General features: G+C 40.3%; 1 protein-coding gene across 1 annotated transcript; it reads left to right on the top strand.

Moving 5' to 3' along the window:
* Positions 1-3,522: 3,522 nt before the first annotated feature.
* LOC125899727 (protein FAM171B-like) lies at positions 3,523-23,641 on the top strand. The gene is made up of 8 exons (XM_049594215.1): positions 3,523-3,827; positions 11,074-11,307; positions 13,180-13,272; positions 13,397-13,555; positions 13,986-14,153; positions 16,598-16,714; positions 17,122-17,245; positions 18,371-23,641. Exons 1-8 carry the CDS (start codon positions 3,581-3,583, stop codon positions 19,275-19,277), a joined length of 2,049 nt encoding a protein of 682 aa, XP_049450172.1. The 5' UTR covers positions 3,523-3,580; the 3' UTR covers positions 19,278-23,641.
* The last annotated feature ends 2,058 nt before the right edge of the window (positions 23,642-25,699 follow it).

The raw sequence follows: 25,699 nt of genomic DNA, 5'->3' as shown, positions 1-25,699 counted from the left end.
AAAAACCTTTTCAAGTAATTTTAGTCCTCAAAAGTTTCTTTGTTTCCTTTTTTTTCTAAAAACAGCAGCACTATGAAAATATTACAACCTTTTTTTTTTTACCTTGAATAATGTATTTTATTGATATTACTTGATATAATCAATGATATTTTATACATATAACTCTACTGCAGTGCCCTGCCTTATCATGATGAAGAAAAAATTACCAAGCTGAAATGTTTTTGCTGCTTTAGACTCAATCATAGACTTTTAAAAACAAAAAAGGACAAAACGCATTGCAAACATAACAAACATAAGGCATAAAATACAATGTGCAATTACATAAGCTAATAGAATAAATACAGGCCAATCAGGAAATAGATGAAAAATAATTGAAAAAAACAAAACAAAGAAAGAATGAAAACAGAAAAAGAAACGTATTAAAAAGACAATTTATGAAAAAAAGTTTTTAAATGCATCAGCAACAAAAATCCTTAAGTCTTTCTCATAATGAGTACTTTAACTTTCTTAACTGTAAATTGTTGTATTTCTAATTTGACCTAAACAGGGACCTCCCTCCATAACCTTACATTTGTATAGGGTGAAGTCAGGTGATTTGGCACATCAGGTTAAATGGGATAAATAATTACATCTTGGGCTCTTAAAAAATAGCAGTCAATCACCAAACATATTTTTGCATTGCTCATACAAATGTGCTTTACATGAATCATTTTGATTGGTCTGAGATAACAAGTGAAGCCATGAGGCATGTTGATTATCTCTTTCTGGTAATAATAAGGGTTTAACAACAGACACGGCTGTGGGATGCTACATTTTATTAACTGTTTAACGACACACTTGACTTTTTATGGAAAGGGTGTGAGTGAGTACCTTAATGCATTCAGGGAAAATGGGACATGGGCATTAAGCTAAAATGTGACATTTTTCTCTGGGAAAAGCAACATCTTTTCAGGCTACCAGGTGCCATAAAATCATGATTTATACTAGTGTGCCACCCTGGAATATTGCAGATATGTATAGTATTTTGTCACTTAAAATAAAGCTGATGTAGTGAGTCCATGTCAGCCACAACAGTCCAGAATTTGCCATAATTGTTATACACACAAACACACAAACACATCCATGGTAGACAACATGACACCAAGGAAACAGGCAGCAAAGGAAGAGGAGAAATATGGCATAAAAGTTGGTGAGTCTTTTTGAATGAATAGTTACAGGTTACATTAACCCTGTAAAACCCACTGTTGCAAATTTACAACATCACTTTTAACAATTTTTCTCAAGACCACATTTACATAGTTAATGGGTCCTATTGTTTGTCCTCACAATGCTATTGGATAGAAGAAGTGTTTATAGGGCTGGTCATCTGGCCATGAACTCACTCTACCTGCAAACTTCCCGTTGAGCTCATCTCCTTTTTTTTGCATGACTGGATTTGTCAGGATTAAAGTAAGTAAAATTCCTTAAATATTTTTTTTGTGTGTTTATTACAATGTCTAGAACATGTACATATTTAGTTATTTTGGAAAACATTCATCAAATTTGATTTATAGCTTGTTATGTCTATGTTGTAATTCTACAACGTTGGGTCGGTGTGGTAGTCAAAATAGCCTGTGCTTCCTTACACATTACATAAGGTCACTACACTTCTCACATGGTCACAAATTGAAAAAAAATGTAGTAGAAATTTAAAGTATTAGATGATTCATTGTAAAGAAGCTCTAAATGTGCTTTTCTGTTAAATTTTTACTTAGTTTAGCTTAGACCATAATTAAACACATGAATAAATTGTATGGGGTATTTGAAACTCCAGCATCTATAGCAGTATTTGAAACTCCCTGTATCTTTGTAGTTTTTTGTTTGTTTTTTAACTTTTAAATGATCCTGGGCTATTTTTCTCAGTGTTGCCCAAGCAGCAGTTTGTAGCATTAGGAGATAGAAAAACAGGTTCTGAATGTTCTGGATTTGTTGGGGGGATGACAGTTGCATTGTTCAGGGACAGGTGCGAATGGTCTTGAATGTGAACCTGTAAGTGCTCTGGGGGGATGCATGTGTTCCTTTAGTGATTCAGTAACATCTAAAGAACTGCTTTGCTCATCGCTACACCAAAGTGTAATCACATCTGATGGTTCAAACTAACTGATGAACAGAGGCTAATACAAAGGTGGTAAAGTGAGCTCAGCAGTGTGACATCATGTTGTATATAATATATATTTAAACAAGAGTTTAAACTGGAGAAGGATATGTGGCATGAAAACAAAAGTAACTTTGTAACTTTAGAGTAAATAACACCAGAAGTCCTGAAGTCAGTGAAGATGTGACAGGCTGGACAGAAACCAGAGGATCTGTAACCTCTGTGATGGTGATGACGATGATGATGATGGTGTGGTACATGACTTTCATATTCAGTTTGAATGTCAGAATGAAGCTTAATGACTTCCAGAGAAAGGTATTAGCCAAAGTATTATTTGAACCGTCCATCTAAAGTCATCTGTTAACTGGGTGTTTTGTCTAAAGGACGTTCTTCCTCTGTTTGAGTAACATTGGCTGTACTTTGGCCACGCCGTGTGCCATCCTTCTGTTATTGTATGTAATGTGATATGGTCTTGAAAATGAAAATAAGAAACTGAATGTATTTGCCATCATCCAAAGGTTTTTATCACCTTAATTGGGATCAGTGGACCAACAGTATCTCTTTAGCCCATGAATTTAACGATCCAGTGCCTGTTGCATTGTTCAGGGACAGGTGCGAATGGTCTTGAATGTGAACCTGTAAGTGCTCTGGGGGGATGCATGTGTTCCTTTTAGTATGATAAGCAGAGAGCATAATAGGCCAGCCAGACAGTACTGTTTGAATGTAGTAAACCAAAGTGATGAAAGTGACGGAGGAAAACTTTTTGTAAATATATTTTTTCCAATATTTTTATTTATAAATGCTTATTCATAAAACTATGATTGTTGTGTGATTATTACTCATGATATATACTGTTATGGGGCTAAGTAAGCAATAAACCCTGCAACTGAATACTTAAATGTTCTGTATATCTGTTCAGACAAAGTGAGTACAAACACAGAAGTATGCCCAATGTTGCAAATTTACAACATTTCCCTAAAAACTTATTAAAATGTAAAAAATTTGAAAACTCTTTGATTTCTACATCAGAGGCCTCCTAAAACAATATCTGAGAGGTAAAAAAAAATGCTCATTTTTTTCTATATTTGGGTCTTACAGGGTTAAATTAATAACTGAACTGATAATGGATTTAAAATTCAAAAACAGACAATCAAAACAATTAGATTGAGGTGGGTATTTCTTGATGTGTGTCAAGGTTCAATGTTTCCAAATGATTTTATTTTCTTCATTGAAATAGAGCAATGAACCATAAAAAGTTATAAATGTAACACTCAAAGTAGCATTCTGATAGATAGATAAATAGATAGATAGATAGATAGATAGATAGAGCAGCTCTCTCTGGGCCTCACGCAGCAGCTTAAAGGGGAGGAGTTTTCCTGAGAGTCTGACAGCAGACTCGTTAGGATGGCGGAGGAGCGGCCGTCTCTGTCCGTGTACAAGTTATAGATGAAACTTGGACCTGTGGCGAGTAAAAGTGACTCCGAATCGATCGCCAGCTTCCTTGTCAAAGTCATGCGCCTGTTGATCCGTCTCTTAGCTGCGCTGATTTTATGCGGGAATAATGGGAAAGCTTCAGGAGAGTTCACTCCGACCGGACAGCCCCTGCATATCAATGACGGCAACTTTTCAAACCGGGATCACATGAGACAAGAGCCCTTTCAGCACCACCAACAAGTGCTCGATGCTGTGTCAGGTTTGTGTGGCCTTCACTGTATCACAGGGCGACTTTAACTTCAGTGAAACTCTTCAGTTGTGATTGCTGTGCTTGATATTTTGGATTCAAATTGTAAATAAATTACATTGTAGCTAGACAGTAAGGATTAATATTGGTATTTTTGACATTTTCTTTTATTTCTGCTTCATCAACCATCATATTCCAGGTCTTTTTTTTTAACAGATTATACACTCTGTTATCCTCAGTCAGTCAGCTCAGACCATCTGTATCAGGATTTGCTCGCAAATCTACTGATCTGTTGATGAGTAATAAGTGATGTGGGGGCTTGCTGCTGTCACCTCACGAGTAACGGTTTCTCCATCTGTCCCTTTCTACTGCATCACCAACAAGGTGGCAATTAATCACTTTGTATGTGCATTATTTACAATATTATCATTTTAAAGTGACTGGGGAGATGGCCAAAATGTTTATGAAAGAAAGTGTTTTAAAGGTGAACTACACCCATTTTCAGAATTCATACATATTATTCCTAAAGTCTAAGACAATCTAAAAGAATATATAGTTAGCATGAATAACTCTCTCCTAAATCCCAAAACTAGGGTGTTAAAACTCAAATTTGTGATGTCATCAAGTGCATAGTTTGGAAATGCTCCAATGACAATGATTAGACTGAATCTAAGTGTTTATTTACAATTACTTTGGGGTAGAAAACCCTTTTGCATGTACATAGCAACGCTGCCTCACTTGGTTAGTTTTCAGCCACCTTAAAAAATATCTATCAATTTAAGTGTATGCTATATTTAGAATACTTTTACCACTTTACCTTACTGTCAGCCATTTTTGATGAAGCTGTTCTCGAGGTCACCAGACTCCATTGACTAAAACAATGATTTTACTCTGCAGAACATGGGCGCTGCTGGTCTACCGCTGCCTCCACCAGTTAGTGTCTAAAGTAAGCAGTGAATATATTCCAAATTTAGCATACGCTTAAGACTTATGTATATGGATTGTTGTATGTCTCAACTCCTAAAACCCTATGTAAAATATTTAGAAATAAATACATAATAGAATGAATGCCTTCAAACTTTTTTTTATTTTTATTATTATTATTATGTGTTGACACAGATCAAGACACAGGTTAAAGTGCAGCCACACAATTTGGTAAAAAAGACATTTTCAAGGCTACAGCCAAAATAGACCAAATCACCATGATGTCATGCTAACAGCAATCACTTCCTGGCAGACACCTGAGGCCTGTACTATGAGCCAGGATTTGGAGTTAGCGAGCTAACTTCAGGGTTAACTCTGGGTTTTCAGTACTATGAAACTGGTTCTCTCTTTTCCGGGATAAACCGCTGTGGCAACTTATGCTGAACAGCTAACCTGCTCCGGAGCAGGTTAGCTGTTAGAGTATTGGATCAAAGCCTGTCAACACTCCGACCTCTGATCAATCAGATCACCAAAGAAAAAAGTACTTCTGGACAAAAGACTGGAGTGTCAGGTAAAATATAATAGCTTATATATTGTTATAGTTCAGCTGAATCATTTCATTGTTCCAGGGCTCTGTTTCCACTGGTGTCACAGACACTTATCGTTTCATATCATATGATATGAAGCAGCCTACTTCATTCATAGCTCTAATGATGTCACTTGTAATTAACAGCCAAGAACATGTTTGTGACTGGGTGGGAAAACCCATATATATCCTGGGTAAGTTGAACTGGCTTCATAGTACAGGCCTCAGTACAGGCAATTGGTTTCAGTTGTGGAGATATGTAAAATTTTGTTCATTTCTGTTGTAATTTTCAGGCGTAACTGTAGCATTTAAAGATTCATAGTTTAACATGGTGGTGCGACCTATCTATTGTTTCTGCTGTGTTATTTATGTACTTCATTGCTTCTCTATGATCTTTGATAAACCAAATATACCAGCACAGAAGCTAAGCAATGTACTGCTGTTGACAAGGCTGCAGCAAATCATATTTAGCCACCTAAAAAAAATAATAATAATTGGGGAAAGTAAACGTAATATTCAGATTTTTTTTTTCAGCTTTATTACACATGCGGTAGACCAGCAACTTCAGTGTTCTGCAAAGTAAAATTACTGTTTTTGTCAATGGAGTCTGGTGATCTGATATAACAACTTCATACTTGATGACATCACAAATTTGAGACATACTTTTCTGGTTTCTGGCTTTGACAGAGAGTAGCTCATGTTCACAGAAACTGATTTAACTTTTCTCGGCCGAGGAAATAAAATATTGAAATTCTTAGTTTAGGTGTGATTCCCCTTTAAACACACGTGAATGGTTAAAAGGCAGCTCAGAGGACTGTTTAAAACACTCAGTGTGCATTATCATTTCATTCAAATCATGTGTTCGCCAATTGTGGCTATTTTAATTTTCAAACAGAGAATATGCTCTCCCTCCCTCTCTAAAGTGTGTCTCTTTGTCTCACACTCACACACAGATGCGCGCACTTGTCACGACAATGTTCTCGTTCACAGCGGAGTGGTGGAGAGGAGCTGAAAGAGGGATTTGTGACCCTTTTCATCAACTGATTCATGACTAATTCATGCTGCTGTAGGAGTACATTACCGTCTATCATCACATGATCCTCCAGTCTGTGTTGTCGACTGGAACACTTGGAAATGCACCCAAGCATGCTGTTGTCCCTTGTACCCTCCCCAACCCCCTGCCGGTGCTGCATCATGTCCTGCCAAACCCTCTCCTCTTAGCCTCCCTTCTGTACAGAGTAAGCTCTCTGGGAATGACTGCCCACTTTCTACTTATACTAAATAAAAAGAGAAAATGTAGATATACAATTGCAGATAAAACACCTCCTTTCTGGAACCAGATGGTCAGTTCTCCCATGCTGAGATTAACATCTTCATTGTCGGCCCTGCATAATGGGCAAAGCAACCGGCTTAAACATTTAATCATTTACCCATGGGGGGAGGATTGTAATTATTTGACAACAGGACTGGTGGTTGTTCGGACATTAAGTCCTCACCCAGCTCCACCCTAAGCATCTTTTGTTCTTTTGATATTGCTGACTCGTGCCTGAGGCCGATTTGGCCCACATATCAAAGGGTGCACTTGTGTTTTCCTCCATCGGTGGAATGTATGGCCTAATTCCAACACACGCCCACACACAAACAGGCATGTTTGTTGGGAGGGTGGGGGGTCAGCAGAGATAAGTCCCTGTCGGACCATCTGTTTATGCTGCCTGGTGGTCTCACAGAAATGACCAATCAACATGTTTGCGCTCCTCCCTGTGCGTCCTGATTTTGGTCATTTTTAATAATGTGTCGCTGAAATGGCTTGATATGTCAGCTGAAGCAAATTCAAATGCTTTTAACCACAAATATGGTGTTTTCAATAATTACATCTTGTCAATCTGATATTTACTGCCTTCATCTCTTCGGCATGTAGCTCATTTAGTGTTCAAACTATCGTACATAAAGAAAGGGTTTGAAAACACATTTTTTTATCGGACACCAGTGCTATCATGTGCCTGATAATAGTATTCAAGCCATATCGCACACATCGTGGGGTCTATTTCTCATCTGCCTCTGCGGCCTCAGACGGCCCATTTCAATCCACTTCATAAACCTCTTTGTGGCGTGCTTCAGTTCGCCAAATGTGGAGATTATAGTACTCTGGCACGAAACACCTCCACTTCAGCATTAGTGACCCCCTTCTGTTATGTTTGGCCACTAAGGCACAACACACATAAAGTGGAGGCAGCCTCTCCGAAAACAAGAATCCTCTTGTCCATCTGCACTGGTGTATGTGTCCCAGTGGGTTGACACTCACACTGCCAAATGTAGATGTTTGTTTCATATTGTGGCTGAAAATACAGGCACTCCTGGCAGCTCTAGGCATTCGTCTGCTCCTGATCAAAGGGAATTGTTAGGGGCGATGATATGGGATGATCTGGTTATCTGGTTTGGGCACTTGCTGAAATATTGGGAAAGCTGGTAGCATAAGGCATGGCTTTGTGAGTTTTTGGTAAAGCTCTGGCAAATCATTTAGCAGCCGGATTATGAGCAATCAGACCAGAAGCAAATTCAACCGCTGCTGTCAACAGTGCCGAATTGTCACCGTTAGAGAAAGATGCTTGCAACATTATGGCTGGTGACACTGCTGCTATAGAGATATTGCAGTATTCAGCAACTAATAAAAAGTGCAATAAGGTCTTTTATGGCCTCCTAGCACAAAATAATGATAATATACTGTAACTGTGGAGGGTTGATGATGAGCCAGCTGCTGAGATTTATGGCTCCCAAAACTCACTCTCTGGCTGAGACTGCATAGGAACAGCATACATCAGTAGGGAATATTTATAGCAGGGCAGTAGGTGAAGGAAGAGACCTTGGCATCGGCCAGTGTAAGCAGCTCTACACAGTACACATTGTACTGAGCAGTTTCTGTAAAGCTTTGTTTACTGGCTTCAGGAGTAGTTGTGACTGATCTGTGCAATCGATTTTTATGGTCATAAATGTTGTCCACAGTATGTCCACACACATTTACTCTCATGACTGCAGGTGTTGGGAATGCTAAACTGGACTTTGAAAAATTTACAATTAAAATTGCATTGCATTCATTGATTTTATTGGCCAGCTGGGACAGCAGAATGAGATGTAAACACAGTTAGAGCACAGTTGCCTATTTACAGTTCACAATTAGCATTCATTTAGAGTCATGTCAACCTGACAAATGTAAATCCATTATTGATTCTCCTTTAAGCTCACATCGCCCTGTGGGAAATATCTGTCACTTTCAGCTCCCCTATGGTCACCAGCTACTAACTAACTTTGTCCGTTGTTTGGAGCTGCATGTAGCATACACATGCATGTCGGCCTAGATTTTTGAGAAGCAACTCGTAGACACAACAATGCCTCCGGTATAGTAGGGGACAGTATGCAACCTCAAAAGCAGTGGTTCCAATCTGACATAAAACACAAAGAAGCAGTGATGCTGAAGCTCCCTGCTGGCTGCTCCTGCTGGAAGAGTTTCTGGGGTAGGACTGGTGTGAACCCAGCAGAAGCTGCGTTAATACAGCTGCAGCAAGAGAGTAACATAAACCAAAAGGTGGAGTATGAGGGCCACTGTAAGAAAAACAACATAATCAGAGATTTGGAGAATTAGGTTATAATATTGTGAGGAAAAACGTAATATTTGGAGAATAAACACTAATATGTCCATGGTTCAGCATTTCCTCACAGTCCATAAGCTACTCCCTCAGTCATTTAGACTTGTAAAAAGTTTGGTGTCATTCCTCTGATCTGTAGCTCTGTGTCCGTGCGTGTGCTTCCTGCTGAAAAGCTGAGGGTAGCAGCGCTGAGCCGCACTTAAGCAGAGATGGTGAAGTTAAGATGTGTGTGGGCAGTTAACACAGTGGTGAGATTTATGGCTGATCAGAAGTGTTTTCAGTTAGTTTTGGTTTTCCACCTCAAATGAGGAGCAGGGGCGGCACGGTGTTGTGGTGGTTAGTACTCTCGCCTCACAGCAAGAGGGTTGCCGGTTCGATCCCGGGCGTGGGAGCCCTTCTGTGCGGAGTTTGCATGTTCTCCCCGTGTCAGCGTGGGTTCTCTCCGGGCACTCCGGCTTCCTCCCACAGTCCAAAGACATGCAGATTGGGGACTAGGTTAATTGATAACTCTAAATTGTCCATAGGTGTGAATGTGAGCGTGAATGGTTGTTTGTCTCTATGTGTCAGCCCTGCGATAGTCTGGCGACCTGTCCAGGGTGTGCCCTGCCTCTCGCCCAATGTCAGCTGGGATAGGCTCCAGCCCCCCCGCGACCCTCAAGAGGATGACGCGGTTAGAAGATGAATGAATGAAATGAGGAGCAGTTTTGATCATGAGCAGAAATCTTATTGAAACACACACGAGCTATTAAAGTTCAGGTTATACGTCACCAAACAAAGGACGCGACTCATGCCTACAGCTGTGCTGACTCAGACATTAAATGAGAAAAGTTGATCTACAGGAGAATAAATATTTGGAGGCCACACAGAATGCCAGCCAGCCTAACTGCATTATGTTCCATTATATTTTTATATTTTGTGTTGTCACCTGATTTTGTTTTTCCTTTATATAAATGGACATTTCCACCAAGGCACAATATTGTTTCATAAAAATTCACCAGAAGGAGGAGGAAGTGTTGGACACTCAAATTATCCCAGGGTAACGGCCCCCACATCCCCCACTTAACATGTGTCCCTCCCATGCAATATCTGAATGAAAACTATGGCATATAGATTGCTTATGGTAGCCCTGATGAGAGCAGAGAGTAAGACTGAACATTTAGGTTGCAGGTCCTAAAACTGAAACAGTTAGCTAAAGAGGCTAAAACACTTCACACTTTGCCTTTTGACTTATTGTTAATGTAGAAATACTAACAAGTGCAGTTTTAATGCTTTTGTGTATGTCCCTCATACATCGATCCTTGCTGAGATATTTGTATATGCATAACCATTTTTTTGAGCAGCTAGGTATCACTGAGCGTTCAGTCATTGTTATGCAACACTAACACTACACCTCTGAGAAATAAAGTCTTGTTGACTCACTGTTTGGTATTGGCACTCAGTGTGAAAGTGGCTAATTGGGTTTGTAGAGAAGGTGACACATTATCACTAGGCCCTAAATGGGATTTACCTACCTTACAACATGTAATAACTCCATCATGAGAATCACGTTAGTTGAAATATGGACTGTACTTAGCTGTCTGCATGCTGGTGTGGCATGTCTTGAATGCAGGCTTTTCTGAACTAATTACCCAGTTTTACCATTTGTATTTGTGTCCACCTCTGTAAATTCTGCTGGGATTAATTGATTGATAGCCTTGAGGGATTCTGCAAATTGCTTTTCCTGTTTTGTTGTCATTAAGGTCCTGTTTGGGTTAATTGGAAATGCAGCCCACTCCATTCTGATGAAGCATTACAGCCAGTGGTGATACTGCATAAAAAAGGGTGGACAAAACAAAAGAAACACCTTACGATAACTTATAATGCAGGCCAAAGTGCAGCAAGTATCACCTTTGTGGATCTTACTTTGACATTTTGCTGAGAGTTTGTCAGAGAGGTGTAATTCTATGGGACTGTAATATGAGGTGTTTTACAGGACTGCATTAATGTGTAAGGTATTCTTGTTATTTTGATCATGCCTTGTTGATTGTGTGTGAACCTGAACTTGTATAAACGTTCATGCTCAACTATAAGTTGTTTTTACTAAACCCAATCTTTATTTTCCCCTCAGACTCTGCTTTTAACCTCAAGGTCCAGGTGAACAATGTGCTGAGTCGCCAGTACCTGAGCCAGGCGGTGGTGGAGGTCTACATCAACTACACCAGGATCAGCACAGCTCTCACTGTAGAGGATGGCAGTGTTTTGCTTCATGTACCTTACCAAACAGGAATGCCAATCGCAATTGTGGCCAGCAAGGATGGTTACCTTTGCACACTGCTACCTTTTAAAACCAACAGAATGCCAAGTAAGATATTTAAAGGAAAATGACCAAATGTCTATCAGTTACTCACAGAGTGTTAGCCTGAATTCTTGAATCGTCCACATGCTTCGACAGTGAATGTAGAATCCAAAAAAGATTATCAATCTTCACAAATTGAAGTAATCAGGGCATGCACTAATCAAAAGCAAAACTGTATCTAAACATCCATTTACAAACTCTCACACGGCTCATTTATCCAGCCATATGCTCAGTACTTCCCAAACACACACAACAAAGGAGAGCACATGGTCAAGCACTTCACTTGTCCACAGGACTGGACTGGGACAAAAAAGCGCAGGCAAACGCTCAAATGCATGAAAAGCGGGACAGGTGGACACCCTTACACAATCTCCCTCCCTACATGAAAGAGTCTCTCCTTCATTCTGCTGATATTACTCCTTACCGGGCTGGCAGTGGCTACTCTGTTCTCCTCAATCGGTTCCTTTCTGTCCCTCCTCCTCGTCCTCCTCCTCCTCTTCCTCTGAATCATCTCCACTAGCAGCCATCTCTTCTCCAGAACTACTCTCTTGCAGGTCCACATTTATGTTTGGTGAGACGGGATGTACTGCACTTGGTGCGGACGGCCCTGCTGCACCAGATCTTATAGCAAACATGTCAGATATTTGGCTGCATCTGCCTGGAGATTCTTGTGCCTTTTCTCCCGTAGCTTCTCCGCACCTCCCTTGCACTTTGGTAGTTTATCCATCAGTGTATGTTAGTAGGCTACGCACTCCACCACTATGCACAAGGCCAACAGCCAGCTACTCGAACTCAGGAGAACTTAGAAATGAGTGGGGAGGGGGCGGGCTGAGGAGGAAGGGCTGAGAGATTTCATTGGGCCAGCCCTATGGCACTGGGCCAGCCCAATATCAGTGTAGAAAAATAATCAGTGGGCCGTTTTCTGTGCTTTAAAGGCCGGCACCGCCGTTAAAGAGTATCTACATAATTACATTTAGTAAATTACGATTGTGCTGGCCCAAAATATGCCAAAGGGCTGGTATGCCTTATGGCCAATCCAGCCCTGCTTGTCCATGTTTGAGACTGTTTGTCTGACCTGTTTTAAATATAAATCTAAGATTTTAACAAAAATGTATGTGTTTTGGAAGTACAGAGTATACAACATGATAAAAATGAATTGGATTATACTGCACAGGCTGTGTGAGATTTTGTAAAAAGAGGTTTTGATATAGTTTAGCTTTCGATTAGTGCGGGCCCTGATTACTTCATTCATGAAGAGTGTTCATCTTTTTTGGTTTCTCCATTCACAGTGGAGGCATGCGGAAAAAAAACTTCACAAATTCAAGGTAACACATGGTGAGTGACTGAAATACAAATGGTCATTTTGTAGGTGAAGAGTTCCTTTACTGTGTGTATGTACTCACTGTGGACATTGTTAAGCTGATTCACCACAGATAATGAGCTTTAAAAAAAGAAGGCAGTTTAAAAAAAACAAAACAAAACTAGGACACTTAAGTATAATCACAGTAAATACTGAACCTTATATTCTTTGCTGATATTTCAAACTTTGTGGTTGTCATTGCAAGGCCAACTTTTGCTTCACCCCACTGCATTCAACATCCAATTAAGCGCAGCACCCAAGCAAAACTATTTGGGATCATTTTATAGCCCACATCTGGAGTGTGTGTGAGTAGCAAAGATCTGAATCTTGAGCTGTTCTTTTTGTAGTCTAAGATTAGATATGCCTTCACCAGAGAAGAGGGTTCACCCACATCAGGCCCCTGTTTAATATATAACATATGTCACACTGCCATCTAGTGGACAAACAGTGACATTTTAAATGAAGTACTCAATACTAATTTTGCATCTTTCCCATTCCTTTTTTTGTCATTGTTTTAGTATTTTCATCTGTGACCATGTCACTACTCGCTGTGAATCAGGGGAACATCTGGCTCTTTGATGACTCCGTTCTGATCACTGGCAAAACATCTGGTACTGTATATATTGTAAAGTCACACTTTTTTTTTGATTCTGTGTCTGCCTTGCTCATCCTCTCTCTGTCTCTCTCTGTGATTATAAGCATGAGCATTGATTTAAGTTGTTCCTTTATTTGCAGATGCTTCGTCTCAGCCAGTTGTCCAGTTTCCCAAGAGCCTGCTGAATCTGACTGACAGCAGTAATGTCACCTCCGTTAAAGCCTACCTGACCATTCCTAAGCTGCAGTCAGAGGAGGGCAGCTTTCTTCACACGTTGGGCATCATGAGCAGTAAATCAGGTAGATGTGTCTGCTGCAGTGACAGTGTTCTGAAAGCAGTTAATGTCAGGTCATACTCAGTATTTCCATAATCTGTCTGAAATTTGAAAGCATTGCATTGCAGATTCTAAATGGCAAAAGTAACTGTGCATGTTCAGATGAGGTAAAAGCCTGTGTAAGATCTGATTTTTTTATGTGGTGCCATCTACTGGTAGTATCACAGAAGGCACTGAGGGAGACAAAAATGCAGGTTGACACAAAGATACGGGCTGAAAGGACCACGTACTACTTTTCACTGGGACTATTTTATTAACAAAAAAAGAAGAAGAATCTGCAATAAACATAATAATGATACAGTGGAACAATTCAGCTTATTTGTTGAGACATTTTCATAAATTGAATTAGTGTAGTCCACATATTCTCTTAAGCATTACCTTCTATGTTTTTCAAGGGTACGTCAGAGTAGAGTTGAGTCCAGTGGCAGCTGTCAGTGTGCAGCTCTTCTCAGGAGACACAGAGTTACATGTGAGCGGGCCCATACAGATCAGCCTCAGTATTCCCGACGGCCATGAACTTCAGTCCTCAAATGTCCCTGCGTGGTTCTTCAACCGGACCACTGGTGAGTAGAAGTCACAGTGATACATGCACACGGCCTCTACTTGGAAATGTTGCTTCGTAAATGGGGCTCACTTGTAAATGGCGCAAGTTTCCATTGATGAAATAAACCATTAGCATAACAGCCCATAATACACTGATAGTTAACTGTATGTTGTGGTTAGCACTGTTGTCTCACAGCAAGAGGGTTTGAACCCAATAGCTGGCATGGAGTTTGCATGTTCTCCCTGCGTCAGCGTCGGTTCTCTCCAGGTTCTCCAGCTACCTCCCACAGTCCAAAAACATGCTGGTTTTGCTAAATTTCCTGTAGATGTGAGTGTGTCAGTCCTGTGATAGTGTGTCCAGGGTGTACCCCACCTCTTGCCCAGTGTCATCTGGGATAGGCTCCCAGCCCTCCCCTGTGACCCTGAATAGGATAAGCAGTTACAGATAATGGGAGATGGATGGTCGTCCACCTGTTGAAATAATTTAAGAATTTTAACAATAACACTGAAATTTTGAGGTAGAAAAAACAAGCAGTTGAATTCGTGACACAGTGACGAATGTGATTATTAACTATGGTGATACACTGGGTTGGGTCGGTTGAATATAAATTCAGCTTAGTTAGCACTCTCTGGCTTTTACTAAGCCACACTCGTGCATTTTCATAGTTGTAGCATTGTAGTCAACTTGTAGTTCTTTTAGTTTTATAGGTTTAGTTTTATAGTATTAGGCATTAGTTATATTTACGTTCAGTTTGAGAAAGATCATAGGGCGGTGTGACTCATCTTCACATCTGCAGGGCAAGGTTAACCCTAAAAGATGAGCTTATGCCTTATTAGTGTCATGAACTTGTGTCAGTTAGATGCCTCTGAGAAGTTCTGTTGTAACATTTATCTGTTCAGACTAGATAAGGAGGCTAGTGCTACCCTGTTGAGTATATCATGTGCAAGCTGAGTCAGTAATAATCAACCAGAGGAGCAATTATATGGACAGAAGTTTCCTCCAAGTAGATGAAAAAATGTTAAATGCTACTCTGATGTCCAGCTAACTTTGAATCATCCCAGTGGTCTGTTTAGTCAGTGATGGAAGATGGTTTGCAGTCATTTGAATAGTTTCTACCAATCTTATATAAGGTGGGAAACGCCTGACATGTGGAGGGTCTTTTAGACACCCACTCTGAAGGCCCATAACTTTCATTCCTGTGTCCCACTCTCAAGACTAGACAGAGACAGTGTTCTTGGAGAAACGCAAACAGCTCTTTGGCAGCATTATGAGCAGCAGGCAACTGACGGTAAACCCCACCTCTCACTCATTCAGCAGTTTGCACCCCTTGGGGTATAAATGTTGACTTTACCAGTCCTTTGCTTGAAGAATATTAAGTTCTTATGAATTACTTATTACATACACATATATGCCCTCTTGAGTTAAGCTCATACCCAGTTGTATTTCAACTGGACAAAATGCACTTATTCTCAGGTTATGTATTTTTATTTATTGTATTATTTGTAGGTTTTGCAGGCTGAGAGAGAGCCAGGGCATAATGCATTTCATTACATTGAATCCACACTGTACTTTTAAGTGTATGACAATAGACTTGAACGTGAACTTAAATTTTCAAAATAACATGAGGCATATTAACTGTTGTCTAACAAAAAGTGAACATAATAAGCTTAACAAAAGTAGAATTTATATTGTTTATGTGTTAATATGTATTCTATTCATTTATGTTTTGACTACCTTGTAATCCCAATCCCTTGTTTACCCCAATTTGCTGTCATTTCTTTCATTTTAGAGTAATAGATTATGTGTAAGTGGTAGATAAAAATGCATCTAGTGCCACCATTATAGAGAGAACACAGACAGGATGTCATGTGTAGTAGTTGGTACATATTTATTTAAGTTTGTCTAAAGGGGTTAGAGTTGTGTTGTCGTGTTCGCCTCATTTTTGGCCAGGAAAGAAGTACAATCATTCTGATTCTCAGAAGTTTGGGGTCATTTTGGTCCATAAAACTGTCAAAAATACAAAAGTAGTAAACTCCAAAATGTGAAATAGATAAGACCAATTACCTCTTTTTTTTATCATACAATGCTTCATTAATTTCACTGCTCATTAACCTAAGCTGTCTTTGGAAGGGAACGAGCACATTTATTTTAAGATCTGACAGGATTCAGAATCACCTCTACTGACCAAGTATAGAAGGAATATGACTCCATTTTTATTTGCATTGCTCTCAGGTACTTACACAGAATTAGCCATAACAGCTTAGAGTAAGTACAACAAAGCCACCCAAATAAAGTTAAAGAATAGATAGGACGATTATGTACAAAGGATTGTGGAAAAATAGGTGTTGCTATAACTATTGTATGAGCACACATAAAAAAGCACCAGTGACCAACAATAAAAACTAAAAAATATTTTCATTCAAACAGCCCTGATGCTTTTGTTTTGTTGTTTGTCTTACCTAGGTGGATGGATGAGAAAAGGACTGGGAACGGTGGTGTCAGTAGAAGGAAAACACGTGTGGACATTCACAGCTCCTCACCTTGGTTACTGGATTGCAGCACCTTTGTCATCCACCAGAGGCAAGTGCTCAGAGATGTTAAGCTACTGCTTATAGTGTGAACTACTAACAGTTTATAGAGTTCTATATTTTTTCATACTACCATCCCTGGCATGTTCAGCAGTAACTGGGCAATCTCACAGTTATAAATAAAAATGTATCCGATGAAGATAAAACCTACTATATAGTGGAACTGTTCTGATTGTGGATATTTAATTTTTCTATAAGGAACACTAAGGAAACTATAAGACTATAGGAAGTGTCATAATCCATTGAAACTGGCCTTGGTCAGGGTAAACAAGCTAAAGATTTGTTACATACAAATGTTTTTAAGATACAAAATGAAAAACAATGATATAAATCATTTATATTGCACCAGTGTTTTATATGTCATCCAAACTTCATCTTCTGACCATCTATATACTTTAGGTTTCTTTGGACTTGCCATCCCCATGGACTTCATCTTGCACCATTCATCTCTCTTGATGGTTATCCTCGGAGGAATGCTTGTTATTGTCATCTGTCTTCTGGTTAGGTTATGGTTTTATCGCAGGTAACAGAGGCTTTCATCTCATATTAGTCCATGTATAGTATAAATTGTGGGATGCTGATACTCAGAGGAACAATTCAAAGTATACTTTCTGGTTTTGTTGCAGCCCAAATCTCAAAATGTCTCACCAGCTTATGAGGAAGGCATATCAAGCATATTGAAAAAAAATATCTTTAACTTTTAGGTTATCAGTATGCTTAATTAGTAAAGAATACCCCACCAAAGAACGTATGAATATCAAGTACTCATGCCTTAGTCATGACTGAAAAACAAAGTTTCTCCATAACACAGGTAACTACAGTACTTCTGTATCACTTCAGCAGAAAATATTTCAGGAGTGATTTAAGACAAGACAAAGACAAGAAAAGATTTTATTCAAGCCAAGGTAAACTGAAGTTGCTGTGCAGCAGTTGCGATACAGTTAGAAGAGTGCAGATAAAATCGTGCAGTATACAAGGACTAAATTAACATAACTGATAAGCAAATGTATAACAAATGTAAATATATTATATAGTAAATATAAACTAATATAAAACTAGATAACAGTAAGGTTTAAAATATAAAAACTAAGAGTAGGGTGCAAATAGGTGCAAACCAATATGTAGAATGACACAAACAAGTTACCAGTATGAATGATAAATGTATAATGGTAGCTTAATATGTCTGTACATTGTCCAATCTTAGGTAGTTGATTTAAAGCAACTTAGTGAAATTTAGTGATATTTGTGTACTTGTGGTCTAAACTGGTCTTGAAATAAATCCTGATTCCTCTTTGTCTGAGATATGAGTGAGAAGAAAAGCGGTCAAGTCTAAGACAAGACCAAGAAGTTGTTTTGAGACCAGTTTCTAGACCAAGACCAATCTAGAGTGCTGCAACACTGCCAAGTGGCATGAGCATTTCATCATTTTCAGTGGAGTATTCCATCAACTATTTGGTGCTTTACTGATATCTAAGTGCTTTTAAACAAACTGCTGACCAGTTACAAAAGCAAAACTATTATTCATCCAGCTGTGGTATATAATGTCTGTATTTGTACTGTGTAATCCTTTGTGATACTGTGCAATGAACTGCTGCTCAGTTTCATTAGCCTGGCACTGATTGAGGCAAATGCTCTGTCTTGTCTACAGAAGTTCGACCGGTGAAACTAAAATAAAGAAGATCCCACCAGTGATGAGAAAAGACCAAACCACCTCCACAAGTGAAGATGAAGTCTTTGAATTATCTTCAGCAGACTTCTCTCATCCACAGGATGGAGTGAAGCAATCATTTGGAGAAAAGGGGGATAATCGCCACAATGCCTCTGTTATTTCTATGCATAATGGCAATGTAATAGCTAATCCCAATGCTGTGGCCATTACGGTGGAGGGTAACGAACTGGAGCTTAACACTGACCTGAATGATCTGATGTGTTTGCATGAAGCTGCAGGTCAGATCAGAGTACCAGCCTCTTTGACAGATAATTTGTTTTTCTACAACCAGCCTGTTGCCATCCTTCACGCTCCAGCATTCTTCCATTTGGAGGAGCAGCCAGAGCAGCCCCAGTGGAGCAAGTCGGCCACTCTTCCCCGCACGGGGGCTGCTGCTGAGCCGCTGAGTAAAGACAGCTTCACCCAGACTCTGCCAAAAGATCCCTCTGCCACCCAGAACCAGACAATGGAAACTGAGGAGCAGCTCGGAGTTCTAGAGAGCTCTGAGGCAGCAACTTCTGCCAACACATCCAGGAGTCACTTCAGCCTCCCAGAGTCAGTGTCGGTCCCTGGGACATTAAATAAGATCAGTGGCAGTGGACACTCAACTCAGCCACCTCGGGCCTGGTTTGTATCACTGGAGGGCAAACCTGCAGCTGAGATCCATTATGCAGTGTCAGAGCAGCAGAGAAGGCGAAGGCCAGTCGAGAGTCGAGACACCAGCTTAGACTCTGGAGTGGATATGAGTGAACTGAACCAGACGTCTGGAAGAAGGGCTGTAACTCTGGAGCGCAATGCAACTTTTGTTAAAAACACATCTGGCACTAAACATCAACCTCCACAATAAAAACTCTCAACCCCTCCATGCCCACAGCCCTTTAACTTTGTAAATAAACTGCATAAGTTCTATGACACATACTTATTTGCTTTATTGCTTCATTGTTTTACATATTAATAGAAGACACCAATCCAAGTTAGGAGTAAAGGCCCATTTCTACCATCACATTCCACACAGTTTGCGTAGCGGCTCTTGCACATGTACAAAGTGTAAGCAGTCCAAAGCAGAGCATGTTGACTAAGTCATTGCTTTTTAACAGCCTGTCTTATCTCCTCCCTCAACAGTAAGTTTGAACCATTAATATATCAACTAAGGGTGTCAAACCACCAGACGAAAATCTTTTTACCCTCAAGATTAACAGACAGACTACAGTGGCTAACTGAACATGGCCGAATTTTAACAATATCATTTGATTTGTATTTGTGCATATTTGTTTATGCATGTTTTTGTGTATATTGTCATGAAGTGAATCATTTCATTATATTTTAATACAAAAAAGACGGTGTTGAGTATTTTTAGTAGTTTATTATATATATTATACAGTATATGTTGTGTTCATAATGTGGATGACCACAGATAATGAGATAGTTGGCTGGTATTTTTTCCACTCTGTGAGTCTGTGTGTGTGTGTGTGAGTGTGATCATGGTGAAATTTAGTCCTGGAGACACCGACTGTAGCAGGAACTACCACAGGAGCTGTTCTGAGTATTTTGGCAGGTGAATATGTCTGTCTGTCTGTGAACAGTTTGTGTCATCGTGATAATGTCACAACTGTGCAAGATGCAGTCAGACAAAACTTTACAGGTGTGTAGTTGAAAAAATGAAGGTCAAGCTCTAAGATGGGTGTGACACAAGCAAGGGGGCTGGAAGTTGGGGGGGTAGGAAGTAGGTAGGGGGCCATTGCCAAACACTTAATGCCCCTGGACATTCTCTTTAAGTCACAGATCACTTTATTGCTGCTAGGGATGCACCAATGTGGATTTTTTTTCCAACTGATACCAATAACCTGCTTCTCATGGCCAATAAGCAATATGATAATTTCACATTTTTGTATTTTAAAAAGAAGTGTACAACTTGTTTACATACACCTGAGGGTAAGAGAGGCTAAGATGGAGTGAGAAAATATGGCTGATTTAATACTCTATAGCTCTGACCTAACCAAATCAACCTGACGTCACTATTGCGAACACAACAAAAACAAAGAACACTTCTGACCTCTACATAACCCCACAGTACAGATGAACATAATAAATACAAGGATGTGAAAATAAAATTACTTTTAATCAATGTAAAATTAATAGTTAATGGTAAGAGAGAGGGACATTAGATAGATAGACAGATAGATAGATTCTTTATTGTCATTGTCATTTTCATAACAACGAAATTTAAAAGTGCATCCTCTGCAGTGTAAAAGACAACAAAAAAGCTATGTTAAGAAACAGTAACAATAATTTAAAAACTATAAAAATAGAGCTATAATAGGACTTTCACATTCACTTGACGTTCCCCCATTGCACACCCCCTTAGCAGCAGCAACAAAAAGGTACATGTGCATTCATTTGTGCAATTTGTCATTCAGTGCGATTATTGCCCTGGGATAAAAACTGTTCTTGAACTGGTTTGTTCTGGTCTTAATTGTCCTGTATCTCCTGCCTGAGGGCAACAGTTCAAACAGGGAGTGTCCTGGGTGTGTTGGGTCCCTGAGAGTGGTTTGGGCTCTGCTGAGACAGCGGCAACTATAAAGTTCTTCTAGGGTGGGGAGAGGGCAATCAGTGGTTTTCTGGGCTGTGGTGATGACCCTCTGAAGTGCCTTCCTCTCTCGGCATACCACACCCACACCATATGTGAGCACGCTTTCAATGGAGCTGTAGTAGAAGACCACAAGCAGCTTCTGGGAGAGATGGTTCTTTCTGAGGAGTCTCAGGAAGTAGAGTCTCTGCTGTGCCTTCTTTATCAGCTCCGTGATGTTGGTGCCCCAGATCAGGTCCTCCTCCATGTGGATGCCGAGGAACCAAAAGGTCGAGACCCTCTCAACATAGTCCCCATTGATGTAGAGTGGTTGAATGTCCGTTTTATTTTTCCTGTAGTTGAAAATCACCTCCTTTGTCTTGGTGGTGTTAAGAGCCAGGTTGTTATCACCGCACCACCTGGACAGCCGCTCTACGCTGTCCCTGTAGGCCAATCAATCCCCCCCAGAGATGAGTCCGACCACTGTAGTGTCATCAGCAAACTTTATAAAAGTACTGCTAGGGTGGGTGGGGGCACAGTCGTAAGCATAGAGGGTGCAGAGTCTGGGGCTCAGCACACAGTCCTGTGGTGAGCCGGTGCTTAGGCTGAGAGCAGTGGAGGTATAGGGGCCCACTCTAACCCTCCAAACAGGAAATCTAGGATTCAGTAGCAGATGGATGGTGAGAGACCCAGTTCTGTCAGCTTGGACACCAGTCTGTGGGGAAGTGTGAAGGCCAAACAGAAATCCGAGAAGAGCAGCCTCACATAGCTCCCCCGCTGCTCCAGGTGGGACAAAGCAGCATGGAGAGCTGTAGCCATAGTGTCCTCCGTGGATCACTGGTGTGTGTCCAGAGCCGGTGGTAGACTGGCAATGATGTGTCTTCCAGACCCCAACCAGCCACACCATCGGGCCCCGACGCTTTTCTGGGGTTCATGGCCCTCAGCTACCCCTCACCTCACTTTCCTCCGCTGTGAGTGTGTGGACGCTACTGACAGGTGGTTGTGATGTTGCTGCAGCTCAAAGCGAGCAGCAATTGTGCTGAAATTAGAAATTGGGCAAATTATGAAGCTCACTATTACTGTGCAATTCTCTGGTGTATCAGTAAAATGCATGAACTACACTGCAGAATGGAGTCTCTACTAACAAACAGTGACAGCTGACTCACATGAACTGGCTGAATGCGGACTGGCAGGTCTTCGTTACATCAGCACGGTGGTGCATTGGTTAGCATTGTCGCCTCACAGCTAGAGGGTTCCTGGGGTGGGGGAGGCCCTCTGTGCAGAGTTTGCATGTTCTACCAATGTCAGTGTGAGTTTTTTCCAGGTACTCCAGCTTCCTCTGTAAGGAAATTGCTCAACTTCAGCAAACACTGAAATGAAGAGACTCGGAGAACCACGGAGAAAAGTTACAGCCAACGGGATTACTTTACTTGCAGAATACACTCAGCAACACAAGGACATAGCAGAAACAGCAAAAAACAGCCCCGCTTATTCAACTTCCAAATGCCTTTATACTATTTGAGCGTGCATGTGTCATATAGAATAATACATTATCTGCCTCTACACCTCCCACAGTCCAAAGACATGCAGGTTAATTGGCGACTCTAAATTGCCCATAGGTTCTCATTGTAGGCCTATACAAAGTATATCAGTTAGCAGCAGTTGTGAGGAGGCTGTGGACTGGAATAGATATCTATTAAAAATCTCTAAATAGCCTCTCTGACATTAATAATTGGGCGATATAACCTTAATCAATGTTTCAGAGAGCAGGGAGATGATTTATTCTTGTTCATGGGAAAAATAAAACTACCATCACACAATGGGCCGGATCTACTAAGATCCCAATTTGCCTGTACTAATTTGCCTGCACAATCTAGAATTTTGCGCGTGGGGCTGAACCGCGGTTTGCGGGTGATTTACTAAGAGTGATTGCGTAAATGACAAGAGGTGCAAACGTGTTGGAGACACCCTATTTAAATGAGGGTTTTGCATGTTTTATGGTTTGCAGCATGGCGAGTTTGGAGAGAAAGCACAAAGTGAAATTTGACCCTATGGAATAAGAGGTGTTGGTAGATGAGGCCAATAAACATTTAAATGAGCTACAGCAAAGAAACCTGACTGTCTCACAAAGGAGCGCTATATCACTAGGACCGCCAGGATTACAGCGCCCCTCCAAGCGCTGCAATGTCTTACATAACTTCATTGTTTATGCTGCCTGTGTGCTCAGAAGCACACAAAAATGCATTTTTTTGAGTAATTTCCGATAAGTTATGATAAAATAAAAAAATTACAAAGTATAGAATAGGACTGACAACCTCTCCAGTGTCTCATGTCAATTAATTAGGCCTAACACTACTATTTGTCTTTTTTTTTTTTTTTTGCTGCTGCGCTGCTGCTGCGCCTTGTCTCCAGTTAAAAGTGGCTTTGCTAAATACATCGTACAATAATAAATTAGATTAAATTGGTCTTTAATATTGTTGGCTACAATACGCATTTTAAGAATAAAAGAAATAAACACCGAAATAATTAGTGGAAACTTTTTTTTTTATTGATAATCCTCCTCTCTGACACACACACACACACACACGCACACACACACACACATTGAACTCGCAATTGAATGAATGAATGAACATTGGAAGCCGCCGGCTGGCACGGTCACTGGTGAGATCATTCGTTTTTTATTATTAACAAAATGTTTTTTATTGACTGAATGGTTTTGTTTTCAAATAAATATTTGGAAACGAAAATGTATGCTTTGGTGTACTTTTACAGAGTTTTGCAATGCCCCCTTAGTTTAAGTTTTGTGTAGCATAGTAAATCTGCAAAAACAACAATAATACTGGTCCAACAGACCAGTATTTTTGTGGTGAATTGTCTGCCGACGGCAAGCGGAGTCATGACGTCATAAACAAGCGTCCAATAATGTAATGCTGGTGAGGTGACGACAGCTGAGACGCGTCTTCAGACGCCAACAATATCCATGACAACATACTGTCACCTGGACCTTTGTTCCGAAGTAAACGCACTGTATAGGCTACCCGCTGAAAATATAAAGGAACAATGTGGATTGACTGTTTGTTTGTAATAGGTTTATTTTTTGAAATAAAATCACATCTGCTTTAGGCTATTACTTGCTGCAGAAGTCTTCCTTCCACCTTCCCTCCGATGTTTCAGTTTTGTTGTCATACCCTGTAATAATAGAATAGGTACCCAGTAGTTAAAAATACCTATTGTATAAGTTCTCTGTAAATTCCCCCCAAACTTCCATATTATTGATCAATATAGGTCGCACATACCCTGTTATAATAGAATAGGTAACCAGTAGTTAAAAAAACCCTATAATATAAATTCTCTGTAAATTCACAAATTGTTAGACCCTTATTCCATAACTTAACATCTAGTTCCCCTGTACCTACATATATGTATTGGTACGTACTACACTGGTACACCGTTAGTACAACAGATTACACCGTAACTACCCGATAGTTACGGTGTAAATTGCGGGCTGTAATCTAAAGCGTTACTGAACTGTTTAGTTTAGTAGATCTGAAAAACACAGCAGCCATATTTAACTATAAAAGGTAAGAGCATTCTGGGTGTGCGGGGTTTATTATAACCATTACAACCGCCAAACACTGTCCTCACTGTGTTAGGGTTCACCCAAACTACTGTCTGCTGTCCATCATGAAAGACCAGATCAATAATCTCTTGGACGGTAGGTTTCGGTGCCATAACCTCCTTTGCTGAAAAAGCACCTCAGGTGCCTATACAGTCATATAACCCCCCCCCCCCCAACCTCTTTTGGTCTCTGTTGGTTAGCTGTACTGGAAATTGATGGGTTTTGAAGGTTTTTTTCCGTAACATTGCAGGCGCTTGTGTTTGCAGGTGACTTTTGTTCCTCATGAGCACCATATATGGTCTATGCTGGTGTACTCTCACTGTTTCGAGGATGCGCCATGGCACTTCAAAGTCTAGCAGGTGCCTGTCTCTGTGGGAATGTGGTAGAAATACAGGTAGTTCTTGTTCTTATTGTATTATCATACAGTGTGTAGACATGCATCAAGTATGCAGATGAAACTAATGTGCTTTCATAAACAAAGGGCAAACAAGCAAATGAGCAGTTGCCTAACCACAGATATTTCCTGTTAGGTAGCTGACATGGTCACAACAAAGACAGGTAAAGCAGACAGTGAGGGCTGCCTCTTTCAGGAGCAGTGGAAAGGTAAATACTTTTTCACTGAAAAATATAACAGTTGCGTTTGTCCCATTTCTATGGGATTTTAATTAATCCATATAACTCAAGAGGCAGCTGGCTCCTAAGTGTGTTTATATAATCTAATCTGGCTCCCAGTCAAAAAAAAGGTTGGACACACCTGCCCTGAACCCTGGACAGTGAGCCCAGACACTCACACTGACATATTTCATTGCACAGCGCTTCAGAGCAGGCCGACACCGTTATAAACTGTGCTGCCACGCCTAGCATGTGCAATAGTGAACAGCCCCGACCATCCCCTGAACCAATTTTTCATACTTCTCCCATCTGGCCGCAGATACAGGGCACTGGACTGGAAAAAAAAAACATTTAAAAAGAAGTTTTGTGCCTTCAGCCATCACAGCCCTAAACAAAAACATGTAGATTTAATATTTCACCCCTATATATGTGGGAAGAGGGTCTGTTATCTGTTATATGTTCTGTATAC

This window comes from Epinephelus fuscoguttatus, linkage group LG13, assembly GCF_011397635.1.
Source record: "Epinephelus fuscoguttatus linkage group LG13, E.fuscoguttatus.final_Chr_v1".
Lineage (NCBI taxonomy): Eukaryota > Metazoa > Chordata > Actinopteri > Perciformes > Serranidae > Epinephelus > Epinephelus fuscoguttatus.
The sequence above is the reverse complement of the archived record's forward strand: the minus strand, read 5'-3'. Positions and strand labels throughout refer to the sequence as shown.

Bases quoted from the DNA above. Each gene is read 5' to 3' on its own strand.
- LOC125899727 (XM_049594215.1), top strand. From the start codon at position 3,581: ATGAAACTTGGACCTGTGGCGAGTAAAAGTGACTCCGAATCGATCGCC. The intron at 3,828-11,073 runs GTTTGTGTGGCC...TTTTCCCCTCAG, and splicing joins AGTGCTCGATGCTGTGTCAG to ACTCTGCTTTTAACCTCAAG. The intron at 16,715-17,121 runs GCAAGTGCTCAG...TATATACTTTAG, and splicing joins ACCTTTGTCATCCACCAGAG to GTTTCTTTGGACTTGCCATC.